Genomic DNA, 24364 nt, shown 5'->3' with positions numbered 1-24364 from the left:
CTTCATCTGAAGGTAACCCATACAAATGAATGGTAGTATGGAGATATATATAGATATTAACCATCTGATGGTAACCCATACAAATGAATGGTAGTATGGAGATATATATATAGATATGAAACCATCTGAAGGTAACCCATACAAATGAATGGTAGTATGGAGATATATATAGATATTAAACCTTCATCTGAAGGTAACCCATACAAATGAATGGTAGTATGGAGATATATATAGATATTAAACCTTCATCTGAAGGTAACCCATACAAATGAATGGTAGTATGGAGATATATAGAGATATTAAACCATCTGATGGTAACCCATACAAATGAATGGTAGTATGGAGATATATATCGATATTAACCCTTCATCTGAAGATAACCCATACACATGAATGGTAGTATGGAGATATATATAGATATTAACCCTTAATCTGATGGTAACCCATACAAATGAATGGTAGTATGGGGTCTGATACCATGGAGACAGCTAGTCTAACTGGGGTCTGATACCATGGAGACAGCTAGTCTAACTGGGGTCTGATACCATGGAGACAGCTAGTCTAACTGGGGTCTGATACCATGTAGACAGCTAGTCTAACTGGGGTCTGATACCATGGAGACAGCTAGTCTAACTGGGGTCTGATACCATGGAGACAGCTAGTCTAACTGGGGTCTGATACCATGGAGACAGCTAGTCTAACTGGGGTCTGATACCATGGAGACAGCTAGTCTAACTGGGGTCTGATACCATGGAGACAGCTAGTCTAACTGGGGTCTGATACCATGGAGACAGCTAGTCTAACTGGGGTCTGAAACCATGGAGATAGCTAGTCTAACTGGGGTCTGATACCATGGAGATAGCTAGTCTGACTGGGGTCTGATACCATAGAGACAGCTAGTCTAACTGGAGTCTGACGCCATGGAGACAGCTAGTCTAACTGGGGTCTGATACCATGGAGACAGCTAGTCTAACTGGGGTCTGATACCATGGAGACAGCTAGTCTAACTGGGATCTGATACCATGGAGACAGCTAGTCTAACTGGGGTCTGATACCATGGAGATAGCTAGTCTAACTGGGGTCTGATACCATGGAGACAGCTAGTCTAACTGGGATCTGATACCATGGAGACAGCTAGTCTAACTGGGGTCTGATACCATGGAGATAGCTAGTCTAACTGGGGTCTGATACCATGGAGATAGCTAGTCTGACTGGGGTCTGATACCATGGAGACAGCTAGTCTAACTGGGGTCTGATACCATGGAGACAGCTAGTCTAACTGGGGTCTGATACCATGGAGACAGCTAGTCTAACTGGGGTCTGATACCATGGAGACAGCTAGTCTAACTGGGGTCTGATACCATGGAGACAGCTAGTCTAACTGGTGTCTGATGCCATGGAGACAGCTAGTCTAACTGAGGTCTGATACCATGGAGACAGCTAGTCTTACTGGGGTCTGATGCCATGGAGACAGCTAGTCTAACTGAGGTCTGATACCATGGAGACAGCTAGTCTAACTGAGGTCTGATACCATGGAGACAGCTAGTCTAACTGGGGTCTGATGCCATGGAGACAGCTAGTCTAACTGAGGTCTGATACCATGGAGACAGCTAGTCTAACTGGGGTCTGATACCATGGAGACAGCTAGTCTAACTGGGGTCTGATACCATGGAGACAGCTAGTCTAACTGGGGTCCGATACCATGGAGACAGCTAGTCTTACTGGGGTCTGATACCATGGAGACAGCTAGTCTAACTGGGGTCTGATACCATGGAGACAGCTAGTCTAACTGGGGTCTGATACCATGGAGACAGCTAGTCTAACTGGGGTCTGATACCATGGAGACAGCTAGTCTAACTGGGGTCTGATGCCATGGAGACAGCTAGTCTAACTGGGGTCTGATACCATGGAGACAGCTAGTCTAACTAGGGTCTGATACCATAGAGACAGCTAGTCTAACTGGGGTCTGATACCATGGAGACAGCTAGTCTAACTAGGGTCTGATACCATAGAGACAGCTAGTCTAACTGGGGTCTGATACCATGGAGACAGCTAGTCTTACTGGGGTCTGATACCATGGAGACAGCTAGTCTAACTGGGGTCTGATACCATGGAGACAGCTAGTCTAACTGGGGTCTGATGCCATGGAGACAGCTAGTCTAACTGGGGTCTGATACCATGGAGACAGCTAGTCTAACTAGGGTCTAATACCATGGAGACAGCTAGTTAGATGGAAGGGAGTTCATGGCTCTGTATAATACTGTATATTAGATGGAAGGGAGTTCATAACTCTGTATAATACTGTATATTAGATGGAAGGGAGTTCATGACTGTATAATACTGTATATTAGATGGAAGGGAGTTCATGACTCTGTATAATACTGTATATGAGTTGGAAGGGAGTTCACGACTCTTTATAATACTGTATATTAGATGGAAGGGAGTTCATGACTCTGTATAATACTGTATATGAGATGGAAGGGAGTTCACGACTCTGTATAATACTGTATATGAGATGGAAGGGAGTTCACGACTCTGTATAATACTGTATATGAGATGGAAGGGAGTTCACGACTCTGTATAATACTGTATATGAGATGGAAGGGAGTTCACGACTCTGTATAATACTGTATATAAGATGGAAACGAGTTCCATGCCCTCATGACTCTGTATTACAGACCTATATCTATCCTACCCTGCCTTTCTATGGTCTTCAAAAGCCACGTTAACAGATCACCGACCATTTCGAATCCCACCGTACCTTCTCTGCTATGCAATCTGGTTCCGAGCTGGTCATGGGTGCACCTCAGCCACTCTCAAAGGTCCTAAACGTCATCCTAACCACCATCGATAAAAGACAATACTGTATAGCCGTATTCATCGACCTGGCCAAGGCATTCGACTATGTCAATCACCACATTCTTATCGGCAGACTCAACAGCCTTGGTTTCTCAAATGACTGCCTCACCTGGTTCACCAACTACTTCTCTGATAGAGTTCAGTGTGTCAAATCGGAGGACCTGTTGTCTGGACCTCTGGAAGTCTCTATGGGGATGCCACAGGGTTCAATTCTCTGGCCGACTCTTTTCTCTGCATACATCAATGATGTCGCTCTTGCTGCTGGTGAGTCTCTGATCCACCTCTATGCAGATGACACAATTTTGTATACTTCTGGCCATTCTTTGGACACTGTGTTAACTAACCTACAGACGAGCTTCAATGCCATATAACACTCCTTAAGTCAAATCAAATTGATTTATAAAGCCCTTCTTACATCAGCTGATATCTCAAAGTCCTGTACAGAAACCCAGCCTAAAACCCCAAACAGCAAGCAATGCAGGTGTAGAAGCACAGTGGCTAGGAAAAACTCCCTAGAAAGGCGAGAACCTAGGAAGAAACCTAAAGAGGAACCAGGCTGTGAGGGGTGGCCAGTCCTCTTCTGGCTGTGCCGGGTGGAGATTATAACAGAACATGGCCAAGATGTTCAAATGTTCATAGATGACCAGCATGGTCAAATAATAATAATCGCAGTGGATGTCGAGGGTGCAACAGGTCAGCACCTCAGGAGTAAATGTCAGTTGGCTTTTCATAGCCGATCATTCAGAGTATCTCTACCGCTCCTGCTGTCTCTAGAGAGTTGAAAACAGCAGGTCTGGGACAGGTAGCACATCCGGAGTTAAGTGGCCTCCAACTGCTCTTAAATGCAAGTAAAACTAAATGTGTGCTCTTCAACCGATCGCTGTCTACACCTGCCCGCCCGTCCAGCATCACTACTCTGGACGGTTCTGACTTAGAATATGTGGACAACTACAAATACCTAGGTGTCTGGTTAGACTGTAAACTCTCCTTCCAGACTCACATTAAACTTCTTGTCAATAGGGGGGCGCTGTTTTCACTTTGGAAAAAATCGTGCCCAATTTAAACGGCCTCGTACTCTATTCTAGATCATACAATATGCATATTATTATTACTATTGGATAGAAAACACTCTCGAGTTTCTAAAACTGTTTGAATTATATCTGTGAGTAAAACAGAACTCATTTGGCAGCAAACTTCCAAACAGGAAGTGAAAATTCTGAAAATGGGTGTCTGTGTAAGGCCTTGCCTATTCAATTGCCTTGTATTTATCGATATGCATGCACTTCATACACCTTCCACTAGATGTCAACAGGCAGTGGAAGGTGGAATGGGGTGTCTAGCTTGATCTGAGGCCGAACAAGAGCTTTTGGAGTGGCAGGTCAGGATTTTTCTTTGTCAAATCAAATCAAATTTTATTAGTCACATACACATGGTTAGCAGATGTTAATGCGAGTGTAGCGAAATGCTTGTGCTTCTAGTTCCGACAATGCAGTAATAACCAACAGTAATCTAACCTAACAATTCCACACTACTACCTTACACACACACACAAGTGTAAAGGGATAAAGAATATGTACATAAAGATATATGAATGAGTGGTGGTACAGAACGGCATGGCAGATGCAGTAGATGGTATAGAGTACGGTATATACATATGAGATGAGTACTGTAGGGTATGTAAACATAAAGTGGCATAGTTTAAAGTGGCTAGTGGTACATGTATTGCATAAAGATGGCAAGATGCAGTAGATGATATAGAGTACAGTATATATACATATGAGATGGGTAATGTAGGGTATGTAAACATTGTATTAAGTGGCATTGCTTAAAGTGGCTAGTGGTACATTTTTACATAATTTCCATCAATTCCCATTTTTAAAGTGGCTGGAGTTGGGTCAGTATGTTGGCAGCGGCCGCTAAATGTTAGTGGTGGCTGTTTAACAGTCTGATGGCCTTGAGATAGAAGCTGTTTTTCAGTCTCTCGGTCCCTGCTTTGATGCACCTGTACTGACCTCGCCTTCTGGATGATAGCGGGGTGAACAGGCAGTGGCTTGGGTGGTTGTTGTCCTTGATGATCTTTATGGCCTTCCTGTGACATCGGGTGGTGTAGGTGTCCTGGAGGGCAGGTAGTTTGCCCCTGGTGATGCGTTCTGCAGACCTCACTACCCTCTGGAGAGCCTTACGGTTGTGGGCGGAGCAGTTGCCGTACCAGGCGGTGATACAGCCCGACAGGATGCTCTCGATTGTGCATCTGTAGAAGTTTGTGAGTGCTTTTGGTGACAAGCCGAATTTCTTCAGCCTCCTGAGGTTGAAGAGGCGCTGCTGCGCCTTCTTCACAACGCTGTCTGTGTGGGTGGACCAGTTCAGTTTGTCCGTGATGTGTACACCGAGGAACTTAAAACTTTCCACCTTCTCCACTACTGACCCGTCGATGTGGATAGGGGGGTGCTCCCTCTGCTGTTTCCTGAAGTCCACAATCATCTCCTTTGTTTTGTTGACGTTGAGTATGAGGTTATTTTCCTGACACCACACTCCGAGGGCCCTCACCTCCTCCCTGTAGGCCGTCTCGTCGTTGTTGGTGATCAAGCCTACCACTGTAGTGTCATCCGCAAACTTGATGATTGAGTTGGAGGCGTGCATGGCCACGCAGTCGTGGGTGAACAGGGAGTACAGGAGAGGGCTCAGAACGCACCCTTGTGGGGCCCCAGTGTTGAGGATCAGCGGGGTGGAGATGTTGTTACCTACCCTCACCACCTGGGGGCGGCCCGTCAGGAAGTCCAGGACCCAGTTGCACAGGGCGGGGTCGAGACCCAGGGTCTCGAGCTTGATGACGAGTTTGGAGGGTACTATGGTGTTAAATGCTGAGCTGTAATCGATGAACAGCATTCTCACATGGGTATTCCTCTTGTCCAGATGGGTTAGGGCAGTGTGCAGTGTGGTTGCGATTGCGTCGTCTGTGGACCTATTGGGTCGGTAAGCAAATTGGAGTGGGTCTAGGGTGTCCGGTAGGGTGGAGGTGATATGGTCCTTGACTAGTCTCTCAAAGCACTTCATGATGACGGAAGTGAGTGCTACGGGGCGGTAGTCGTTTAGCTCAGTTACCTTAGCTTTCTTGGGAACAGGAACAATGGTGGCCCTCTTGAAGCATGTGGGAACAGCAGACTGGGATAAGGATTGATTGAATATGTCCGTAAACACACCAGCCAGCTGGTCTGCGCATGCTCTGAGGACGCGGCTGGGAATGCCGTCTGGGCCTGCAGCCTTGCGAGGGTTAACACGTTTAAATGTTTTACTCACCTCGGCTGCAGTGAAGGAGAGCCCGCAGGTTTTGGTAGGGGGCCGTGTCAGTGGCACTGTATTGTCCTCAAAGCGGGCAAAAAAGTTGTTTAGCCTGTCTGGGAGCAAGACATCCTGGTCCTCGACGGGGCTGGTTTTCTTTTTGTAGTCCGTGATTGACTGTAGACCCTGCCACATACCTCTTGTGTCTGAGCTGTTGAATTTCGACTCGATTTTGTCTCTGTACTGAGACTTAGCCTGTTCTATTGCCTTGCGGAGAGAATAGCTACACTGTTTGTATTCGGTCATGCTTCCGGTCACCTTGCCCTGGTTAAAAGCAGTGGTTCGCGCTTTCAGTTTCACGCGAATGCTGCCGTCAATCCACGGTTTCTGGTTTGGGAATGTTTTTATCGTTGCTGTGGGTACGACATCGTCAATGCACTTCCTAATGAACTCGCTCACCGAATCAGCATATTCGTCAATATTGTTGTTGGACGCGATGCGGAACATATTCCAATCCGCGTGATCGAAGCAGTCTTGAAGCGTGGATTCAGATTGGTCGGACCAGCGTTGAACAGACCTGAGCGCGGGAGCTTGTTGTTTGAGTTTTTGTTTGTAGGCTGGAATCAACAAAATGGAGTCGTGGTCAGCTTTTCCGAAAGGGGGGCGGGGGAGGGCCTTATAAGCGTCGCGGAAATTAGTATAACAATGGTCTAGTGTTTTTCCAGCCCTGGTAGCACAATCGATATGCTGATAGAATTTAGGGAGTTTTGTTTTTAGATTAGCCTTGTTAAAATCCCCAGCTACGATGAATGCAGCCTCAGGGTGTGTGGTTTCCAGTTTACAAAGAGTCAGATAAAGTTCGTTCAGGGCCATCGATGTGTCTGCTTGGGGGGGAATGTATACGGCTGTGATTATGATTGACGAGAATTCCCTTGGTAGATAATGCGGTCGACATTTGATTGTGAGGAGTTCTAGATCAGGTGAACAGAACGACTTGAGTTCTTGTGTGTTGTTATGATGATCACACCACTTCTCGTTAATCATAAGGCATACCCCCCCGCCCCTCTTCTTACCGGAAAGATGTTTGTTTCTGTCGGCGCGATGCATGAAGAAACCAGCTGGCTGCACCGACTCCGTTAGCGTCCCTTGAGTTAGCCATGTTTCCGTGAAGCAGAGCACGTTGCAATCCCTGATGTCTCTCTGGAATGCTACCCGTGCTCGGATTTCATCAACCTTATTGTCAAGAGACTGGACATTGGCGAGTAGTATGCTAGGGAGTGGAGCGCGATGTGCCCGTCTCCGAAGCCTGACCACGAGACCGCCACGTTTTCCCCTTTTTCGGCGTCGCACAGGGTCGCCGGCTGGGATCAGATCCATTGTATTGTGTGGAAGGCAAAACACTGGATCCGTTTCGGGAAAGTCATATTCCTGGTAGGAACGATGATGAGTTGACGTTAATCGTATATTCAGTAGTTCCTCCCGACTGTATGTAATGAAACCTAAGATTACCCGGGGTACCGATGTAAGAAATAACACGTAAAAAAACAAAATACTGCATATTTTCCAAGGAACACGAAGCGAGGCAGCCATCTCTTTTCGGCGCCGGAACTGGAACCTGGAACCTTGTCTACCAAGGCGCGCCGCGGAGCTCGACATTAGCTTCTGAAAAGCTTTCGGTTTACACGGCGAATATCTCCGGCTCTGATTTGATTTGATACATGTGATAATAACATCATAAAGTAGGTTTTTTCAACAAGGTTTTATCAGTTTATTCAACGTTTATTGGGACTTTTGGAATTTTACGTTCTTTGCGCCAAGAGTTGATGGGCATGTTCGCGCCACATGGCTAGCTAAGGTTGCTAATTCGACAGAAGAAATGGACATTCTAAAACCAAACAACGATTTATTCTGGACCAAGGACTCCTTGTACAACATTCTGATGGAAGCTCAACAAAAGTAAGAAAACTTTTATGATGTTATTTCGTATTTCTGTGTAAAATGTTGAGTCCTATTCTCCGCCGTTTTGGTGAGCGCTGTCTCGCAATAACGCAAGCTGTATGTCGTACTAAAGTTATTTTTAAAAATCTAACACAGCGGTTGCATTAAGAACCAGTGTATCTCTCATTTGCCATACAACAAGTATTTTTATGTAAAGTTTAACCTTTCAGTGATACCCATCCCGGATCCGGGAGCATCCTCATCAAAAAAGCTGACTAGCATAGCCTAGCCTAACGGGACAGGGATATCATATAATATAATTTTTATGAAATCACAAGATCAATACAGCAAATGAAAGATAAACAGCTTGTGAATCCAGCCATCATTTCCGATTTTTAAAATGTTTTACAGCGAAAACACAATATGTATTTCTATTAGCTAACCACAATAGCCAAACACACAACCGCATAGTTTCACCATGTTTCTACCGCATAGGTAGCTTTCACAAAACCGACAAAATAGAGATATAATTAGTCACTAACCAAGAAACAACTTCATCAGATGACAGTCTTATAACATGTTATACAATACATTTATGTTTTGTTCGAAAATGTGCATATTCGAGGTATAAATCATAGTTTTACATTGCAGCTACCATCAAAAATAACACCAAAGCAGCCAGAATAATTACAGAGAGCAACGTGAAATACCTAAATACTCATCATAAAACATTTATGAAAAATACATGGTGTACAGCAAATGAAAGATAAATATCTTGTGAATCCAGCCAATATTTCAGATTTTTAAAGTGTTTTACAGCGAAAACACAATATAAGATTATATTAGCTTACCACAATAGCCAAACACACAAACGCATTTATTCACCGCAAAAGGTAGCTTTCGCCAAAAACGAGGAAAAGATATAAAATGATTCACTAACCTTGAACAAATTCATCAGATGACAGTCTTATAACAACATGTTATACAATACAATTATGTTTTGTTCGAAAATGTGCATATTTAGAGCTACAAATCCTGATTATACATTGTGAATTCGTAGCATCGATTCACCAGAACCTCCGGAGATATTTTGGACACTCACCTAATCTGACCAAAGAACTCATCTTAATGCAACCGCTTTGTTAGATTTTTTAAAATAACTTTACCATAACATACAGCTTGCGTTATTGGAAGTTTGCTGCCAAATGAGTTGTGTTTTACTTACAGATATAATTCAAACAATTTTAGAACTTGAGAGTGTTTTCTATCCAATAGTAATAATAATATGCAGTATGATCTAGAACAGAGTACGAGGCCGTTTAAATTGGGCACGATTTTTTCCAAAGTGAAAACAGCGCCCCCCTATTCACAAGAAGTTAAGAAACTAAGATCCAAAGTGGGCTTTTTTACAGAAACCTTTCTACCTGTTGTTGTTATGGTGATACTATTTAACAACCTGTCTACCTGTTGTTGTTATGGTGATACTATTTATCAACCTTTCTAACTGTTGTTGTTATGGTGATACTATTTATCAACCTTTCTACCTGTTGTTGTTATGGTGATACTATTTATCAACCTTTCTACCTGTTGTTGTTATGGTGATACTATTTATCAACCTTTCTACCTGTTGTTGTTATGGTGATACTATTTATCAACCTTTCTACCTGTTGTTGTTATGGTGATACTATTTATCAACCTTTCTACCTGTTGTTGTTATGGTGATACTATTTAACAACCTGTCTACCTGTTGTTGTTATGGTGATACTATTTATCAACCTGTCTACCTGTTGTTGTTATGGTGATACTATTTATCAACCTGTCTACCTGTTGTTGTTATGGTGATACTATTTATCAACCTGTCTACCTGTTGTTGTTATGGTGATACTATTTATCAACCTGTCTACCTGTTGTTGTTATGGTGATACTATTTATCAACCTGTCTACCTGTTGTTGTTATGGTGATACTATTTATCAACCTTTCTACCTGTTGTTGTTATGGTGATACTATTTATCAACCTTTCTACCTGTTGTTATGGTGATACTATTTATCAACCTTTCTACCTGTTGTTGTTATGGTTATACTATTTATCAACCTTTCTACCTGTTGTTATGGTGATACTATTTATCAACCTTTCTACCTGTTGTTGTTATGGTGATACTATTTATTAACCTTTCTACCTGTTGTTGTTATGGTGATACGATTTATCAACCTTTCTACCTGTTGTTGTTATGGTGATACTATTTATCAACCTTTCTACCTGTTGTTGTTATGGTGATACTATTTATCAACCTTTCTACCTGTTGTTATGGTGATACTATTTATCAACCTTTCTACCTGTTGTTGTGGTGATACTATTTATCAACCTTTCTACCTGTTGTTATGGTGATACTATTTATCAACCTTTCTACCTGTTGTTATGGTGATACTATTTATCAACCTTTCTACCTGTTGTTGTTATGGTGATACTATTTATCAACCTTTCTACCTGTTGTTGTTATGGTGATACTATTTAACAACCTGTCTACCTGTTGTTGTTATGGTGATACTATTTATCAACCTGTCTACCTGTTGTTGTTATGGTGATACTATTTATCAACCTGTCTACCTGTTGTTGTTATGGTGATACTATTTATCAACCTGTCTACCTGTTGTTGTTATGGTGATACTATTTATCAACCTGTCTACCTGTTGTTGTTATGGTGATACTATTTATCAACCTGTCTACCTGTTGTTGTTATGGTGATACTATGTATCAACCTTTCTACCTGTTGTTGTTATGGTGATAGTATTTATCAACCTTTCTACCTGTTGTTATGGTGATACTATTTATCAACCTTTCTACCTGTTGTTGTTATGGTTATACTATTTATCAACCTTTCTACCTGTTGTTATGGTGATACTATTTATCAACCTTTCTACCTGTTGTTGTTATGGTGATACTATTTATTAACCTTTCTACCTGTTGTTGTTATGGTGATACGATTTATCAACCTTTCTACCTGTTGTTGTTATGGTGATACTATTTATCAACCTTTCTACCTGTTGTTGTTATGGTGATACTATTTATCAACCTTTCTACCTGTTGTTATGGTGATACTATTTATCAACCTTTCTACCTGTTGTTGTGGTGATACTATTTATCAACCTTTCTACCTGTTGTTATGGTGATACTATTTATCAACCTTTCTACCTGTTGTTATGGTGATACTATTTATCAACCTTTCTACCTGTTGTTGTTATGGTTATACTATTTATCAACCTTTCTACCTGTTGTTATGGTGATACTATTTATCAACCTTTCTAGCTGTTGTTGTTATGGTGATACTATTTATTAACCTTTCTACCTGTTGTTGTTATGGTGATACGATTTATCAACCTTTCTACCTGTTGTTGTTATGGTGATACTATTTATCAACCTTTCTACCTGTTGTTGTTATGGTGATACTATTTATCAACCTTTCTACCTGTTGTTATGGTGATACTATTTATCAACCTTTCTACCTGTTGTTGTGGTGATACTATTTATCAACCTTTCTACCTGTTGTTATGGTGATACTATTTATCAACCTTTCTACCTGTTGTTATGGTGATACTATTTATCAACCTTTCTACCTGTTGTTGTTATGGTGATACTATTTATCAACCTTTCTACCTGTTGTTGTTATGGTGATACTATTTAACAACCTGTCTACCTGTTGTTGTTATGGTGATACTATTTATCAACCTGTCTACCTGTTGTTGTTATGGTGATACTATTTATCAACCTGTCTACCTGTTGTTGTTATGGTGATACTATTTATCAACCTGTCTACCTGTTGTTGTTATGGTGATACTATTTATCAACCTGTCTACCTGTTGTTGTTATGGTGATACTATTTATCAACCTGTCTACCTGTTGTTGTTATGGTGATACTATGTATCAACCTTTCTACCTGTTGTTGTTATGGTGATACTATTTATCAACCTTTCTACCTGTTGTTATGGTGATACTATTTATCAACCTTTCTACCTGTTGTTGTTATGGTTATACTATTTATCAACCTTTCTACCTGTTGTTATGGTGATACTATTTATCAACCTTTCTACCTGTTGTTGTTATGGTGATACTATTTATTAACCTTTCTACCTGTTGTTGTTATGGTGATACGATTTATCAACCTTTCTACCTGTTGTTGTTATGGTGATACTATTCATCAACCTTTCTACCTGTTGTTGTTATGGTGATACTATTTATCAACCTTTCTACCTGTTGTTATGGTGATACTATTTATCAACCTTTCTACCTGTTGTTGTGGTGATACTATTTATCAACCTTTCTACCTGTTGTTATGGTGATACTATTTATCAACCTTTCTACCTGTTGTTATGGTGATACTATTTATCAACCTTTCTACCTGTTGTTGTTATGGTGATACTATTTATCAACCTTTCTACCTGTTGTTGTTATGGTGATACTATGTATCAAAGTTCAGATGCCTCTAATGTTAAACCCCTAGACCTTTAGTGTCTAGAGAGTTAGGTGGAGACTCCTTTAGTGTCTAAAGAGTTAGGTGGAGATGCCTTTAGTGTCTAGAGAGTTAGGTGGAGACTCCTTTAGTGTCTAGAGAGTTAGGTGGAGACTCCTTTAGTGTCTAGAGAGTTAGGTGGAGATGCCTTTAGTGTCTAGAGAGTTAGGTGGAGACTCCTTTAGTGTCTAGAGAGTTAGGTGGAGACTCCTTTAGTGTCTAGAAAGTTAGGTGGAGACTCCTTTAGTGTCTAGAGAGTTAGGTGGAGACTCCTTTAGTGTCTAGAGAGTTAGGTGGAGATGCCTTTAGTGTCTAGAGAGTTAGGTGGAGACTCCTTTAGTGTCTAGAGAGTTAGGTGTAGACTCCTTTAGTGTCTAGAGAGTTAGGTGGAGACTCCTTTAGTGTCTAGAGAGTTAGGTGGTGACTCCTTTAGTGTCTAGAGAGTTAGGTGGAGACGCCTTTAGTGTCTAGAGAGTTAGGTGGAGACTCCTTTAGTGTCTAGAGAGTTAGGTGGAGACTCCTTTAGTGTCTAGAGAGTTAGGTGGAGACTCCTTTAGTGTCTAGAGAGTTAGGTGGAGACTCCTTTAGTGTCTAGAGAGTTAGGTGGAGACGCCTTTAGTGTCTAGAGAGTTAGGTGGAGACTCCTTTAGTGTCTAGAGAGTTAGGTGGAGACTCCTTTAGTGTCTAGAGAGTTAGGTGGAGACTCCTTTAGTGTCTAGAGAGTTAGGTGGAGACTCCTTTAGTGTCTAGAGAGTTAGGTGGAGACTCCATTAGTATCTAGAGAGTTAGGTGGAGACTCCTTTAGTGTCTAGAGAGTTAGGTGGAGACTCCTTTAGTGTCTAGAGAGTTAGGTGGAGACTCCTTTAGTGTCTAGAGAGTTAGGTGGAGACTCCTTTAGTGTCTAGTGAGTTAGGTGGAGACTCCTTTAGTGTCTAGAGAGTTAGGTGGAGACTCCTTTAGTGTCTAGAGAGTTAGGTGGAGACTCCTTTAGTGTCTAGAGAGTTAGGTGGAGACTCCTTTAGTGTCTAGAGAGTTAGGTGGAGACTCCTTTAGTGTCTAGTGAGTTAGGTGGAGACTCCTTTAGTGTCTAGAGAGTTAGGTGGAGACTCCTTTAGTGTCTAGAGAGTTAGGTGGAGACTCCATTAGTATCTAGAGAGTTAGGTGGAGACTCCTTTAGTGTCTAGAGAGTTAGGTGGAGACTCCTTTAGTGTCTAGAGAGTTAGGTGGAGACTCTTTTGGCTTCCTTTTGCCTTGCTGTGAAATGATCTACAATACAGTTTACATTAGGAGAAATTTGTGCCTATAGGGTATTTCAGACAGTTGTTAGGATACCTTTTTTATGAAGATTGTAACTATTTTTGATTATTGTGTTTTCCTTTGTGTTTTATGTATTTTGATGTGTGTATGAATGTGTTCCTAATATTTTGGACATTCAGTGGATTAAGCCACACGATTTTAAGCCACACAGATATTAAACCACACAGATATTAAACCACACAGATATTAAACGAGATAATCACAGAGTATAAGACACAAGTGCTCCGTCTCACCTGCCGCGACACACAGACAAAGAGAGAGAAAAGGGGAGAGAGTGAGAGAGAGTGAGCGAGAGAGAGAGAGAGAGAGAGAGAAAGAGACAGAGAGAGAGAGTGCGAGAGAGAGAGAGCGCGAGAGAGAGAAAGAGACAGAGAGAGAGAGCGCGAGAGAGAGAGAGAGAGACAGAGACAGAGACAGCGCGAGAGAGAGAGAGAGACAGAGCGAGAGAGCGAGAGAGCGAGAGAGCGAGAGAGCGAGAGAGCGAGAGAGCGAGAGAGAGACAGAGACAGAGACAGAGACAGAGACAGAGACAGAGAGATACAGAGAGAGAGAGAGATACAGAGAGAGAGAGAGATACAGAGAGAGAGAGAGATACAGAGAGAGAGAGAGAGAGAGAGAGAGAGAGAGAGAGAGAGAGAGAGAGAGAGAGAGAGAGAGAGAGAGAGAGAGATACAGAGAGAGAGAGAGATACAGAGAGAGAGAGAGATACAGAGAGCGAGAGCGAGAGCGAGAGAGAGAGAGAGAGAGAGAGATAATGAGTACTTACAGAGCTGCCAGCAGAGTGGTGTCAGTTCTCTCATGTTTTGATGATGAGTGAGACTGAACTCCAGTTTTAGACTTATAGACAGTACATCTCCTTCCTGTTCTGACCACACACACGGCCCTGCTGACATGGTGAAACAGAGGAAGAGAGAGTAGATTGTCTTGTCTATACTTCCTCCGCTACCACTGTATATTTCTTCATTGCCACTCCTCCCACCCCTGGACTAGGGTTATATCCGTTAAAGCCAACCATTCCCATGTGCTCAACTGTGTTATTCTGAGAGGATTGACCTCTAACCCAGTCAGTCACTACTATAGGGAGGAGGAGCTAAAGGCTCGAGAGTAGGGTTTAGGGAGTAGGGTCTAGGGAGTAGGGTCTAGGGAGTAGGGGCTAGGGAGTAGGGGCTAGGGATGGACCATGGTGCTTTTCTTCATTGCTTACAACTCTGCTAAATGGCTCCCTCTTCTGTACAGCTTATGCAGCTTGCCTAGTTGACATCTTACTAAAGAGCGTCTGCTAAATGACTTAAATGTAAATGTAAATGTAGTAGCCTGATCTGTAGCTGTAATAACATGGAGAACCAGAGAGGCACCAGAGAGGCACCAGAGAGGCACCAATACAATATTGTTCACGACACTACCTTGTTCCTGTCCTCTGTAGCTGTAATACCACAGAGAACCAGAGAGGTACCAATACAATGTGGTTCACTAGACTACCTTGTTCCTGTCCTCTGTAGCTGTAATACCACAGAGAACCAATACAATGTTGTTCACTAGACTACCTTGTTCCTGTCCTCTGTAGCTGTAATACCCCAGAGAACCAATACAATGTTGTTCACTAGACTACCTTGTTCCTGTCCTCTGTAGCTGTAATACCACAGAGAACCAATACAATGTTGTTCACTACACTACCTTGTTCCTGTCCTCTGTAGCTGTAATACCACAGAGAACCAATACAATGTGGTTCACTACACTACCTTGTTCCTGTCCTCTGTAGCTGTACTACCACAGAGAACCAATGTTGTTCACTACACTGTAGCTGTAATACCACCTGACATTATCTTCACCGGGGTAGGGGGCAGCATTCGGAATTTTTGAATGAAAAGCGTGCCCAAATTATCGAACAAAACAAAAAATGTTTTGTGTAACATGGAGTGCCACCAGATGAAGATCATCAAAGGTAAGTGAAAGGTAAGTGATTAATTTAATCGCGATTTCTGACTTTTGTGAGCCCTCTCCTTGGCTGGAAAATGGCAGTATGGTTTTCTGTGACTAGGCGCTGACCTAACACAATTGTATGGTATGCTTTCGCCGTAAAGCCTTTTTGAAATCGGACACTGTGGTTGGATTTACAAGAAGTGTATCTTTAAAATGGTGTATAATACTTTTATATTTGAGGAATTTTAATTATGGAATTTTTGTTATTTTGAATTTGGCGCCCTGCAATTTCACTGGCTGTTGTAGAGGTGGGAGAGGTTATCCTCTTAGCGCTAGGGATCAGAATTTTGTATTTAAAAAAAAAAATAACGTTCCCAAGGTAAACAAACATTTTCTCTGGCCCAGATCGTAGAATATGCATATAATTTACAGATTAGGATAGAAAACACTCCAAAGTTTCCAGAACTGTCAAAATATTGTCTGTGAGTATAACAATACTTATTCTGCAGGCGAAAACCTGAGAAAATCTAACCCGGAAGTGATTTTTTTATTTTTTTATCTGTGTTTCCTGGCCCGTCTATCCTCCATTTAAAGGGGTATCAACCAGATTCCTTTTCCAATGGCTTCCTCAGGCTGTGACCAGGCTTTAGACATAGTTTCAGGCTTTTATTTTGAAAAATGAGCGAGATGTTTCAAAAGTAGTCAGGTGTCCTCTGAATGTTTCCTGCGCGCGAGAGAGTGGCTCCCCATTTTCCCTTTCTCTCTTAAAGAATAGGTTATGGGCCGGTTGAAATATTATCGATTATGTTTGTTAAAAACAACCTGAGGATTGATTATAAAAAACATTTGACATGTTTCTATTACGGATACTCTTTGGAATTTGTCGAACGGAACAAGGCTTTTGTTTTCTCAACATAATGCGCAACCCAAATGGCGTTTTTTTTGTGATAAAAGTAATATTTATCGAACAAATAGAACATTTGTTGTGTAACTGGGAGTCTCGTGAGTGGAAACATCCGAAGATTATCTAAGGTAAGCGATTAATTTGATTGCTTTTCTGACTTTCGTGACCATGCTAATTTGGGGCTAGCTGTTGTAGCATTGATTGCTACACTCACAAAAGCTTAAATTTCTTTCGCTGTAAAGCATATTTTCAAAATCTGACACGATAGGTGGATTAACAACAAGCTAAACTGTGTTTTGGTATATTTCACTTGTGATTGCATGATTATAAATATTTTTAGTAATATTTATGAATTTGGCGCCCTGCAATTCTAGCGGTTGTTTAGGAAAGTGATCGCGTATTCGGTATCCGTATATCAATTATATATTTTTCAAATGTATTTTTTTTATCAAATATTAAAACATACAATAAACCTGCCGCTCAACATTTACATTACAATCAGTCATCTAACAGACTCCCATCTAGAGCAACCCAGAGAAGCAACTAGGGTCAACGTCCTGCCCAAGGGCACGTCAACAGATCTCCCAACAAATCAAAATGGAGACCCAAGCCAACGACCTATCAGCCGCCAGCCCAAGCTTCCAACCGCCAGACCACCAACCCGCCAAGATCCCCCCACAGCTGCCCCTCAACCCCCCAAGACCCCCCCACAGTTCCCCAACAGCTGCCCCCCCAACAGCTGCCCCTCAACCCCCCAAAACCCCCCCACAGTTCCTCAACAGCTGCCCCTCAATCCCCAAAGACCCCCCCACAGTTCCCCAACAGCTGCCCCTCAACCCCCCAAGATCCCCCCACAGTTCCCCAACAGCTGCCCCTCAACCCCCCAAAACCCTCTCTCCCCCCGAAAAATACCATCCCCCAGCAACCAACAACAAAAGAGAAAAACAAAGGAAAACAGAAAACAACAAAACATCAAGGCCCGCAAAGATCATAACAGCAAGACATATGTTTCAGTGCATGTAGGGCACTGTGTGTGTGTGCGTGTCCGTGTGTGTGTGTGTCCGTGTGCGTGTGTCCGTGTGCGTGTGTCCGTGTGCGCGTGTCCGTGTGCGTGTGTCGCGTGTCCGTGTGCGTGTGTCCGTGTGCGTGTGTCCGTGTGCGTGTGTCCGTGTGCGTGTGTCCGTGAGTGTGTGTCCGTGAGTGTGTGTCTGTGTGTGTGTAGTTGTGTGTGTGTCCGTGTGCGTGTGTCCGTGAGTGTGTGTCCGTGTGTGTGTCTGTGTGTGTGTGTCCGTGTGCGTGTGTCCGTGAGTGTGTGTCCGTGTGTCCGTGAGTGTGTGTCCGTGTGTGTGTGTCCGTGTGCGTGTGTCCGTGTGCGTGTGTCCGTGAGTGTGTGTCTGTGTGTGTGTGTCCGTGTGCGTGTGTCCGTGTGCGTGTGTCCGTGTGCGTGTGTAAGTGTGCGTGTGTCCGTGTGCGTGTGTCCGTGTGCGTGTGTCCGTGTGTGTGTGTCTGTGTGTGTGTGTCCTTGTGTGCGTTTTAATGCGAGCATGTGTATACAGGTACAAATACCTGCTCAGCAAAAAAGGCATTGGATGTAACAATGATGCCTCTCAGTGTCATTCAATAGTACATTTCTGTTTTGTTAATTTTGACTTTTATCTTTGACCTTCATTCTTTCCCCCCGCTCAGCAACTCCATTCTATCCCCCACCCAGCAACTCCATTCTATCCCCGTGCCCAGCAACTCCATTCTATCCCCCCGCCCAGCAACTCCATTCTATCCCCCCGCTCAGCAACACCATTCTATCCCCCCGCTCAGCAACACCATTCTATCCCCCCGCCCATTAACTCCATTCTATCCCCCCGCTCAGCAACACCATTCTATCCCCCCGCTCAGCAACACCATTCTATCCCCCCGCCCAGCAACTCCATTCTATCCCCCCACCCAGCAACTCCATTCTATCCCCCCGCCCAGCAACTCCATTCTAGTCCCCCGCCCAGAACCTCCATTCTATCCCCCCGCCCAGCAACTCCATTATATCCCCCCGCCCATTAACTCCATTCTATCCCCCCGCTCAGCAACACCATTCTATCCCCCACCCAGCAACTCCATTCTATCCCCCCGCCCATTAACTCCATTCTATCCCCCCGCTCAGCAACACCATTCTATCCCCCCGCTCAGAAACACCATTCTATCCCCCCGCTCAGCAACACCATTCTATCCCCCACCCAGGAACTCCATTCTATCCCCCCGCTCAGCAACTCCATTCTATCCCCCCACCCAGCAACTCCATTCTATCCCCAGCCCAGCAACACCATTCTATCCCCCCGCTCAGCAACACCATTCTATCCCCCCGCTCAGCAACTCCATTCTATCCCCCCGCTCAGCAACACCATTCTATCCCCCACCCAGGAACTCCATTCTATCCCCCCGCCCAGCAACTCCATTCTATCCCCCCACCCAGCAACTCCATTCTATCCCCCCACCAAGCAACTCCATTCTATCCCCAACCCAGCAACTCCATTCTATCCCCTCGCCCAGCAACTCCATTCTATCCCCCCACCCAGCAACTCCATTCTATCCCCAGCCCAGCAACTCCATTCTATCCCCCCGCCCAGCAACTCCATTCTATCCCCCCACCCAGCAACTCCATTCTATCCCCCCACCCAGCAACTCCATTCTATCCCCCCACCCAGCAACTCCATTCTATACCCCACCCAGCAACTCCATTCTATACCCCACCCAGCAACTCCATTCTATCCCCCCACCCAGCAACTCCATTCTATCCCCCCGCCCAGCAACTCCATTCTATCCCCCCGCTCAGCAACACCATTCTATCCCTCCGCCCAGCAACTCCATTCTATCCCCCCGCTCAGCAACTCCATTCTATCCCCCACCCAGCAACTCCATTCTATCCCCCCGCCCAGCAACTCCATTCTATCCCCCGCCCAGCAACTCCATTCTATCCCCAGCCCAGCAACTCCATTCTATCCCCCACCCAGCAACTCCATTCTATCCCCTAGCCCAGCAACTCCATTCTGTCCCCGTGCCCAGCAACTCCATTCTATCCCCCCGCTCAGCAACACCATTCTATCCCCCACCCAGCAACACCATTCTTTCCCCCCACCCAGCAACTCCATTCTATCCCCCCACCCAGCAACTCCATTCTATCCCCCCGCTCAGCAACACCATTCTATCCCCCACCCAGCAACACCATTCTATCCCCCACCCAGCAACTCCATTCTATCCCCCCACCCAGCAACACCATTCTATCCCCCCGCTCAGCAACTCCATTCTATCCCCCCACCCAGCAACTCCATTTTATCCCCCCACCCAGCAACTCCATTCTATCCCCTCGCCCAGCAACTCCATTCTGTCCCCGTGCCCAGCAACTCCATTCTATCCCCCCGCTCAGCAACACCATTCTATCCCCCACCCAGCAACACCATTCTATCCCCCCACCCAGCAACTCCATTCTATCCCCCCACCCAGCAACTCCATTCTATCCCCCTGCTCAGCAACACCATTCTATCCCCCACCCAGCAACACCATTCTATCCCCCACCCAGCAACTCCATTCTATCCCCCCACCCAGCAACTCCATTCTATCCCCCCGCTCAGCAACACCATTCTATCCCCCACCCAGCAACTTCATTATATCCCCCCGCCCATTAACTCCATTCTATCCCCCCGCTCAGCAACACCATTCTATCCCCCCGCTCAGCAACTCCATTCTATCCCCTCGCCCAGCAACTCCATTCTATCCCCCCACCCAGCAACTCCATTCTATCCCCCCACCCAGCAACTCCATTCTATCCCCCCACCCAGCAACTCCATTCTATCCCCCACCCAGCAACTCCATTATATCCCCCCGCCCAGCAACTCCATTCTATCCCCCCACCAAGCAACTCCATTCTATCCCCCCACCCAGCAACTCCATTCTATCCCCCACCCAGCAACTCCATTCTATCCCCCCACCCATTAACTCCATTCTATCCCCCGCCCAGCAACTCCATTCTATCCCCTGTTTCACTCACAGATATAATTCAAACGGTTTTAGAAACTAGAGAGTGTTTTCTATCCAATAGTAATAATAATATGCATATTGTACGAGCAGGAATTGAGTACGAGGCCGTTTGAAATGGGCACCTTTCATCCAGCTACTCAATACTGCCCCTGCAGCCATAAAAAGTTAACGTAGGGACCGTCGTCCTCACATCCTTGGAACAGGAGGTTACATTTTCATCAAGGGCTTATACAGTGTAAGGGAACACCCCTCTGAAATGGACAAAATAGAATGGGAAGATATTGGCACCGTCCAAAACATACACACGATGGACAAAACCACCCAATTCGGCGTCGTTTCATCCAAAACAGATTGCAAATGCCCTATGGCAAATGCCAATTGTAACACTCCAAAAATCCTATAGATGGCGAGTGCGCTTTACCGTAACTTTTCATATTGCAAATGTAACACAAGTCAAGACCCAAAAGTAAAATTTTTAAAATTCGAACATTTTTGCTAAAACTTATCACCCCCTTTAAAAAAGTGCTTACTGGACCGTTTTTCGAAATTCTTTCGATTTTTTTTAATGTCAATTTCACATGTATAAAAACTATATGAACATACTTTAGTCAAATTTTATTATCATCATTTTTTTTGAAATTTTTACTTGTCCATAAGGCATATGTTTTGTACATTTGCAATATGATTTCATAGGAAGTCAAAAGTAAAAAGTTACAAAAAATTTGAAAAAACGTATCACCCCCTTTAACTTGTTATGGCTGCAGGGGGCGTATTGAAAAACTGGAAAATATGTGCCCATTTTCAAATGGCCTCTTACTCAATTTTTGCTCGTACAATATGCATATTATTATTAATATTGGATAGAAAACACTGTCTAGTTTCTAAAACAGGTTTAATTATTTCTCTAAGTGAAACATAACTATTTTTACAGCCCATTTTCTATCCGGAAGTGAAATTTCCAAGAAGCTATGTCTCTCTTCAAGATACTCTCTATAAAAGGCCTTGGCACTTAGGACTGTAGAAACACGTCACACGTCTTCCCCTGGGTGTCATGCGGAAGTGAGAGAAGAAATGACTTGATTATCTCTGTCAGGGACTGAAAACAACATCTTGGAGTGATAAGTGCACACTTTCTTTTTTTTTCTGGGCGCGAAGTAGGAACTGGACTGCGCTCCTGGAAAACCCTCGTTATAGGTGAATATGACCTCCGGCTTCGATTTTATTTGATACATGTCACAATATCATCCTAAAGTATGTTTTTTCAATATACTTTAATTATATTATTGAAATTTATTCTGGACTTTAGACGTGATGCGACGCAAGAATTTTGTCAAGACGGAGAGGTTAGCACGGCATGGCCAGTGTGCATGCTAATTCAAGAGGGACATCGTTCGTTCTGGGTCCAAATGAAGACGGTTCTGAACAAAGGACCCTTTGGAGAACATTCTGATGGAAAATCAACAAAGATAAGGACCCAATTTGGGATGCTTTTTCATATATCTGTCGAACTGTGCTATCGCTAGCGTTTGACTAGAATCAATGCTGCTGTGTGTTAGCTATTGTAGTAAGCTAATATAACGATATATTGTGTTTTCGCTGTAAAACACTTCAGAAATCGGAAATATTGTCTGTATTCACAAGATCTTTCTCTTTCATTAGCTATCCACCATATATTTTTCTGAAATGTTTTCTGATGTGTAATTAGTAGTTGACGTTGGTGTCTGTATTTTCTCTGGCTACTCCCGTGCGATTTCTGACTGTAGCTATGATGGTAGCAGTAATGTAAAACTGATTTATAGCTAAAATATGCAATTTTTTTGAACAAAACATAGATTTATTGTGTAACATGTTATAGGACTGTCATCTGAGGTAGTTTTTTCTAGGTTATTTAGGTTGGTTCTAGGTTAGTTAGGTTGGCTTGTGCATGCTACTTGCATCCTACTTGTGCTGTGAAAAATGTCTGTCCTCTTTTTTATTTGGTGGTGAGCTAACATAAATATATGTGGTGTTTTCTCTGTAAAACATTTTAAAAAATCGGACATGTTGGCTGGATTGACAAGATGTTTATCTTTCAAATGCTGTATTGGACTTGTTAATGTGTGAAAGTTAAATATTTTAAAAAAATAGATTTTGAATTTCGCGCCCTGCACTTGAGCTGGCTGTTGTCATAAGTGTCGGGCTGCAGCCATAACAGGTTAAAAAAGTGCTTTCTGGACCGTTTTTCGAAATTCCTTCGATTGTTATGTCAAATTCAAATGTATAAGAACTGTTTGAACATACTTTTATCAAATTTTATTATCATAATTATTTTATTTATTTTTACTTGTCCATAAGGCATATGTTTTGTGCATTTGCAATATGATCTTATAGGAAGTCAAAAGTTGAAAATGTGAACAAATTTGAAAACTTATCACCTCCTTTAAAAAAGTGCTTTCTGGACCGTTTTTTGAAATAATTTTGATTTTTATGTCAATTTCACAGTATAAGAACTGTATGAACATACTTTGGTCATATTGTATTATCATAATTTTTTTTTTACACGTCCACAAGGCATATGTTTTGTCCATTTGCAATATGATTTCATAGAAAGTCAAAAGTTGAGAATAACGTTTTTTTTTTTTTTAAGGCCAAAATGAAGCATTTAAAACCGTATTGAAAATCGTGCCTGGTAACGCAAAACATGAAGAATATAATATTTTCGAGAAGAAAAAACAGAATATTTTTTTACGTTTTTTTGAAAACCTCCATAAATCACTCAGGCCAGCACCCATTGATTTGGGGCCATAGTATAGTGCTCCCATAGCGGGCATGGAAGTCTGGATGCCCCCTAAAAGCATTTAAAACCATTTTGAAAAATCACGCCTGGTAACCCAAAACATGAAACATAGCCAAACAATGTACTGTGCATTTGCAATATGTTTCAATATGTATCAATTACCAATTACTGTGCATTTGCAATATGTTTCAATATGTTTCAATTACCATCACGAATTTGACATGCTCAAAAATACTGCAGAAATGCAAAATTGACTGGCCAGATGAACTCGGGATGGCCGGGCAGTGATTCTGGTTCCTCGCTTCCATCGCTCGTTGTGTTGATTTTATCTTTATTGCCAGTGAATTAAAATGTGAGGCCAGATTATTTCTCTATGCTTTGGCTCCAACAATTAGTACATTGGTCTTGTCTTGCTTTAGCTGGAGGAAGTTGTGAGCTATCCAACTATTTAAATCACTAACACAGTCTAATAATGAATCCGTGGAGCTAAAATGCAAACTTGTGTATCGTCTGCGTAGCAGTGAAAATCAATGCTGTGCTTTCTCATAATGCTGTTGGCTCCAAGATAATTAACCACTTTAGGAAAACCAGATTTGAATTGAAAAAAATACAATTGTTACTAAAAAAATCATGTGGCTGTTACACTTCTCAAGAATTGTGCATCAGAATGGAAGGTTGGATAATTAATAATGAAATGTTAAAACTGTTTTGAAGAAGGTGGTGGGGATCAGATGGAGAAGGCAGGTAGAAGGTGCTGGGGATAGGATGGAGAAGGCAGGTAGAAGGTTAAGTTGTGATGTCACTTTCCTTACTTTCCTTACCTTACCTCCGCCTTTGTGCAA

The 24364-nt window shown here is 43.0% G+C and overlaps 2 protein-coding genes across 5 annotated transcripts in view; one reads left to right on the top strand and one right to left on the bottom strand.

The window, feature by feature from the left end:
* The window catches only part of LOC139561634 (sialoadhesin-like), a 185909-nt gene extending 170997 nt beyond the window's left edge, over window positions 1-14912 (bottom strand). The window contains exon 1 of one of the 3 annotated variants that reach the window (XM_071378860.1): window positions 14666-14912. In XM_071378860.1, the coding sequence (XP_071234961.1) occupies window positions 14666-14792 (127 nt within the window). In that variant the 5' untranslated portion in view covers window positions 14793-14912. The remainder of the gene's footprint in view (window positions 1-14665) is intronic. The other 2 variants (XM_071378861.1, XM_071378859.1) reach the window with 2 other exon arrangements.
* Window positions 1-24364, top strand: part of LOC139561635 (butyrophilin subfamily 3 member A2-like) — a 1433431-nt gene that overhangs the window by 1172945 nt on the left and 236122 nt on the right. The window lies entirely within an intron of this gene.

Source organism: Salvelinus alpinus, chromosome 31, assembly GCF_045679555.1.
Source record: "Salvelinus alpinus chromosome 31, SLU_Salpinus.1, whole genome shotgun sequence".
Lineage (NCBI taxonomy): Eukaryota > Metazoa > Chordata > Actinopteri > Salmoniformes > Salmonidae > Salvelinus > Salvelinus alpinus.
Note: the sequence above shows the minus strand (reverse complement) of the source record. Positions and strands in the feature narration are given on the sequence as shown.